The following is a 6,354-nucleotide window of genomic DNA, read 5'->3' as shown; positions in this document are numbered from 1 at the left end:
CTTCTAACCTGTCTCCAGTCCTTTCTCCTGCTTCCTTTTGTCTCGGATAAGCCGCAGTTGCATCCCAGGTCGACTGGTGTACAACTGGGTATATATGGACTTTTAGCATAGTATTGCTTTTTGACCATAAAATTCTGAGGGAGGGGGTGTAAAAATAGATTCCTTTATAAAGCTTGGTCAAAGACCAAGCTATGGTCAAAGACTAGCAGTGAGTAGTAGAAGCAAATGGGCTTCCTCCAGCTTGAGCAAATACCTGGAGCCACCKCTGTATCTAGCGCCTGCCACGAACCAAAATGCCAAGAAGCAGGAGAGACCAGAAGCTTTGCGTGGGAGCCGAGCGGATGTAGTTAAACTTCAGGTGGATTTGCATAGCGAGAGGAAAATAATTCACAGAACAACTTCAGAATACTTTCACCATCCTTGGAAAGATCTGCCAGAAAAAAATGGCTTGGTAGTGACTGGGATGTAAACATGGGCRCATACGGCTCGAGTGGAGTGATGTGGAGTCGGACATTGCTTGCAGGCTGTAGACTTGATGCCCTGGTCTTGCTGCTTGGTCTAAGTTTGTATGGACCTCTCCAAATATTTTACAAGTGGACATGGTTGTCTACGTAGCAGAGCTTGAAAGAGGAAAGAGAGAATCACTCTCAATTCGTAGTATCAGTGCTGTGTTGAACTGAACCTTTAAATGAGGTTTGGCAGTTGATTTCCAAATCTGCCAAATTTTGTCCCTTAACCACCAGAAGAAAGAAAGGAAGCTGTTCAGTACTCTCGCATTTTTCTTTTTTTCCTTCCAGGAATTTCAGTGAAGATGAAACATCAGTCTCACTGTGCAGGGGGAAAAAAGAAAATACAAAAAAAAAAAAAAGTAATCTGTTACTAATACATGTTTCTATAGCAATATAATGATTTTATATAACTGTTCTAAATAAGTGGCACCTTCGGTTCTTTGGAGACAACCGCGCCGATATTGCTGYGATCGGGACACGTTACTGCACGCATTTCGTATGTGCGCTTCCTAATTTGCAACTTGTAATCAGTAGTTGTTTAATACTAGCCCTGGCTGTGAATCACTGCGAGCAGATTTTTCAAGGAATGTCTCTCCGTTCTTACCACTATATTGGGCAAAAGAAATCAGGTCTCGTATGAGCTGCCGGAGCGGTTGAAGTCAGCTGTTTGAAAGGCTGTACCAAAGCGTGGACCATTAAAATGCAATATTTAAAAATTCTGTCATGTAGAGGAATTAACATTCCAAAAATGACCGTTTTTTCTGTCTTAGTGGATAAATGTAGACAGATAATTTTTTCAGTAGTTGGCTAGGATATAAAATGCTCCCTTCCTCCCCTGGTTTCTACTCAAAACTAGGCTTTTTTTTTTTTTTTTTGCCTTGTTCTTTCTGGAACAATATTTTATGTGAAGGATGCTCTAAAAAAAGAAGGAAATAAACAGAAAAAGAAGGGAAGGATTGAATATCATTTTATTACAAGGAGAGGAAGATTCTTAAAAATATATACATACATATATATATATTTCTCCCACACTTGGCACCCTTTTGCTGGCCCGCATGCGCCTGGCGCGGTGCCATCCTTGGCAGTGGCTACCGCCGCAGCCTGCCAGAAGTCTTCCTCTTCTGGCCGCGCTTGCGCTCCCRGCGACGAGCTGTTTATTCACCTGATTTTTTCTGTTGCAGCGTTGCCGAAGCCATGGCGTCTCGGAGGCGATAAGAACGCTTTGTCCGCGCGAGCGGCGCGCCGGCCGCCGTGCCGGCCCGCGGCCCCGTTTCCCAGCGCRCCCTCCAAACGGCCGGAGAGGTTGCATGGCAGAAAACCTTGCCGCCCCCTCCGTAGCGTTACGCTGCCCAGAAAGGGGCTGCCGCAAATAAATAGAGAGAGGATTTGCTCCTTGGGGTGGTTGTGGGGGTGTGTTTGTTGGKTTTTTKTTGTTGTTTTTTTGGGGGAGAGGATTGTGTTTGAAGATTTCCCAACTTTGCACTTGCAATTTTGGTTTATCATCTTGGGAKTTTTAATTGAGACTAATAAGCCTTTGAGTCAGGTTCCCTTGCAATTTTTTTTGGCTCATTTGTAAGATCTTTGTATTTATTTTTAAAATACCACCTTTCTGTGTGGCAGGTCTGCGTCTGATTTGCTCAGGAAGCGGGTAACTTGGGCCGGCCTCTCTGGCGTGCTTTGTGTGTAATGGTAGTATCTTAATAGTATTTAGAAAATCTCCTGGATTTTGTTGACAAGGAGAACTTTTCGTTTGAAGAAATCGGAGGGGAGGTGAGCGATACAAGGTGAAAAACTGCCACTGTTATTTTTATTCCCTTGAATTTGTGTTGTGGCTACTGGTATCCTTGTAGTGTCATTTTTTTAAGATCTAATGATTGTTCAGTACTTTCATTCCTTAAACACAAAAAATTAGATCCTCTGGTCTAGTCAAGCCTCCATCATCTTGTTAACAAAACCGTAGAGCTGTGTAAGGGTCTGCCCCTCTCCAGGTCTGGCTTTGACGTCCTCCTTCCATGGCTGCAGTCCAAGGGCTCCGTAATTTTCCAGTATTTTGGTAGCGCCACGTGATGACAATTAGGCATTTCTTACASGTGTGGGCATCAGCAAGGGGTTTGGTTGCTTTTGTGCATACAGTCATCGGCCTTCATGATTCAAGGTGGTATTGTACGGTCTGATTTTTGTCCCAAAATGTCAGCCCACCATTTGCTCACGTTTCGTGTCTCTAATGTTCTTGCAGGCAAACGGTAACAAGTGTGCAAGCGTATTGCAGTTTATTTGGGCAAAAGTAAAACGTGCATTTTAAACATTTTGCTACAGAACTAGTGGACCAAATAGAGCAATGTGGGGGTGGGAAGATATAGAAGGGGCTGGATTGTAAAACAAGCCAGTCATATTTAGTAAAACTTTTTAATGGGGATGACTGAGAACTGGCATGAAAAAGCAGGTAAGACATTTTGTTGTTCATAATATATCCTACACGCACATACATTAAAAAAAACCCTCTTGTCCTGCCTCTTCAAAGAAACAGGATACCCGTATTGTCTCCAGGCTGAAAACTATGCCAGCGTTAGCAAGAACAACTGAAAAATAGAACTGGGGGAAGAACAAGGGTGCTGAGCTGTTAAAAAGTTGTTCAAAATGTTTGTAAGAGTTCTTGTTAAAATGGCCATGGTTAAAATACTTTTATAGTTTTGAAAATCCRTTTCACTAATTACCTTTCTCCTGTGAACTTGCATATCCTTGTACRCTTCGGTCCATATTTGTGTAGGTGAGAGTCAGCAGATCTACCAGGAGATGCAGGGAAGGCGATTTATGTACCAGGCTATTGGAGGATGGCAGAGGCGGTAAGATAATATAGGTCTTTCCCAAGACACACTGATTTTTTTTTTTCTTTTTAATCCCTTAATAGTTCTAAGTGCGAACAGTATTTATATGTCTTGCGGTGAGAGGCAGTTTATGATGCCTTGGTGAGCTGGCACCTGGGCACACTTTAGTCCTGTTACACTGGTGCAAGTTACCATCCAAAAAGAGTATACGCCTATACGCTGATTTGTTTTTAGTAGGGCTTTGGTGTGCATGGTGGTTTTCCTCTTCAAGAAGAAAACTCCCTTATCCTTACACCGGGCATTATTTATCAGTAACTTCCTCCTCCCTCCTGCCCAGAGTGGTCCTGCAAGCAACTGCAGCTCTGCAGAAGCGCTCTCGCTTGGGCCTGGTTAGGTATACGGGGTGTTTCTGCTGCCTGCAGCGGTGCCTGCCGGCTTGTCGTTGGCAGGGTGTTCGTCAGGCATCTCCTTGTTCTCCGTCCCTCGTCCCCTTGTCCTCGTCGTCTCCCTCCCGCACCCCCTTCTCCTTTCTGCCAGGTTGCATCTGAAACAGGGAGCAGGGGGTACGGAGCAGTGGTGGCAGCTGTGGTGCCCTAGGGTTGTGTGACAAGAAAAGACAGAGGAGCTTTTTTATTTATTTATTTTTTTTAACAGTGCCTTTTCACGCAGCGCATCTGTCTGTGTTCAGTTCCGCCTACCCATGTTATCTTTAATATCAGCTTGTTGCCTTCGTTGGCTACCTCTATGCAAGTAAGAGCACTGTCAGGTACCGTAAGTGCTAATGATACTTAGTAGAAACTTGCTAAAATAGGGGAGACGATGTAAAGGCTGTGAGGCTGCTTGGGGGAATACCTGCAGGTTGCGTTTCTTCCATAAAATCCTCCTTCCTTGTAGGAGAACCCAGCTTGGTACCCAGATCAGTACAGAACCACAGTGATGATAAAAGCAAAGTCCTCTGATGTCAGGTTTACAGGTCCTTTCTGACTTGGACACYACTTTAAAGCTGGCAGAAAATGCTGCTTATAACCAAGACTTGTCGTAGGATGTCTAGATCCTGAGCAGTATGTGCACAGCTGTGAACTTTTTTTTTCCCCMMAAAAATTRTTATGTAATGTCAGYGTCATGCTTGTGGTCCTCTGTCCTGGGAGTGGTGCTGCTCTCTATAGCATTGTAAAAACACACCGGAAAGCCTGCGCCTTYGTTATGGGAGGAGGAAGAGGAGGAGGACRAGATCTTCAGATGCTTCGTCCCGCGTTAAAACACCACTGTAGTTTCCAGCTGAAATGTTGCAGTATTAGTTGCAGCTCGTGCTGTATACAAAGGAACTAAAGAACGTTCTGAATTTTTCACTAACTGAACGAAACTTCCTCTGAAATAACGGCTCGGTGCTTCTCGGTGCTTCTCGGGTTTGCGAGGGCAGGGGGGAGGCGTCGCGCCGCAGAAGCGCCTGTGGATCGGCGACGGTTTCTCGGCACGCTGGCTCTCCGTGTAGGCTGGACTCCCCTGCATCGCGCTCGGTCGGGTTAACTGCTTCGCTGCGGGCTCTTCGCGCGGACGGTTCCGTTAAAATGCCTCGTGGTGCTTTGCTTGGATCTCGCTGCAGTCGTGCTGCCGAAATTCTGCTTCACGCTGTTATTGTGGGTGCTGTTTTTGAGCTGACTTCGAAAGGGGAAAACAGTTACTTAATGCAAAGCAGATTTCCTACCCGCGTGTGTTTACAGAGCCCCTGGCATACGGCTCGCGTGGCCCAAAGGCCCTGGAGCCTTGTAATGAAAATGTTGCCGTTTCATAAATACGCCRCCGCCGCTTCTTTTGAGGCGTCAATAGTGAGATAGATCATCTGGAGAAGGTTCTGCTTTGGGGCCGTTTCTTCCGAGCTGAAATGCTTGCACCCAAAACGAATGTCTAAAGAAATTTGCCCCCCTTCTCCCCTGCTGCAGCATGTTTTTTTCCTTTGAACCTGGAACTTGGGGCTAAGGCAGATTTCTGTCGCGCTCTGCAGCGGGAAATAGTGGCTCCCTGATTGCGCGGGATTTGATGTGTACCATCTGTACTTTATTAAACCGCTTTTTGCATACATAAGCAACATTGGGATGCTACATTGGGGTCAACCTAACCATGTGTGCTACAGTGCAGCAGTGCTTTATTGTACAAGTGTAATTAAGTTGTTTAAAGGGAGCTTGTTTTCTTGCCAGTAGAAGACCAATTTGAAATACAAATGGGAAAGACGAGAAATGCTTAAAAGCACAATAAGTCAGCACTCAAAAAAGAAAAGAAAAAACAACACATAATACTAGGGCTAGTACTTCCAGGACTCGGTTGTTTCCATTATCTTTTCGTTGATCTTGCTTTCAGCAGTCTTCCTTGCCGTTTCATTGACTCATGTTTTAAATTTGATCTGAGAAAAAGATATTTTCAGGCAACTAAAACTCTGAGAAAAGCAATGACATTTGTGCATTTTAGGGGAGCTGGTTCTTTTGCCGAGATATTCTAGAGCCCGGGAAATAAAAACGTGRAAGCGTATCGATCAGGTTTTTCTATTTAACGCGACTCCCTTTTTCTAAGAGCAGTCGTTGACGCTGCCTTGCTCCCTGTGTTGCAGTGTGCCCCAGCTCCTGCGGCAAGCGAGCCTGTACAGACCAAAACGAATGCTGCCACCCCGAGTGCTTGGGGAGCTGCACGGCGCCCGACAACAACACGGCTTGCGTGGCCTGCCGCAACTACTACTACGAAGGCGTCTGCCTGCCCACCTGCCCTCCCAACACCTACAAGTTCGAGGGCTGGCGTTGCGTGACTAAAGAGTTCTGCTCCAAAGTCCCAGCCACCGAGATAAGCGAGTACGAGCGGTTCGTGATCCACAACGATGAGTGCATGGCGGAGTGCCCCTCCGGATTCATACGCAACGGGAGCCAAAGGTAATCCAGCTGCTTGGAAGTCCATCAGCTTTGTGGTTGGTTTGGGGGTTTCTTTTTTCTCCAATTCTGTGGCAAACTTGTGATGCAGATTACATTTGGAAGAAG

General features: G+C 45.7%; 1 protein-coding gene across 2 annotated transcripts in view; it reads left to right on the top strand.

Moving 5' to 3' along the window:
* The window catches only part of IGF1R (insulin like growth factor 1 receptor), a 191,112-nt gene that overhangs the window by 138,273 nt on the left and 46,485 nt on the right, over positions 1 to 6,354 (top strand). For both annotated transcript variants that reach the window (XM_026074249.1, XM_026074257.1), the window contains one exon: positions 5,937 to 6,249. In XM_026074249.1, the coding sequence (XP_025930034.1) occupies positions 5,937 to 6,249 (313 nt within the window). The remainder of the gene's footprint in view (positions 1 to 5,936; positions 6,250 to 6,354) is intronic.

Source organism: Apteryx rowi, unplaced genomic scaffold (genome assembly GCF_003343035.1).
Source record: "Apteryx rowi isolate R43461 unplaced genomic scaffold, aptRow1 scaffold_11, whole genome shotgun sequence".
In the NCBI taxonomy this organism is placed as follows: Eukaryota; Metazoa; Chordata; class Aves; order Apterygiformes; family Apterygidae; genus Apteryx; species Apteryx rowi.
This window is presented reverse-complemented; position numbering and strand designations above follow the sequence as displayed.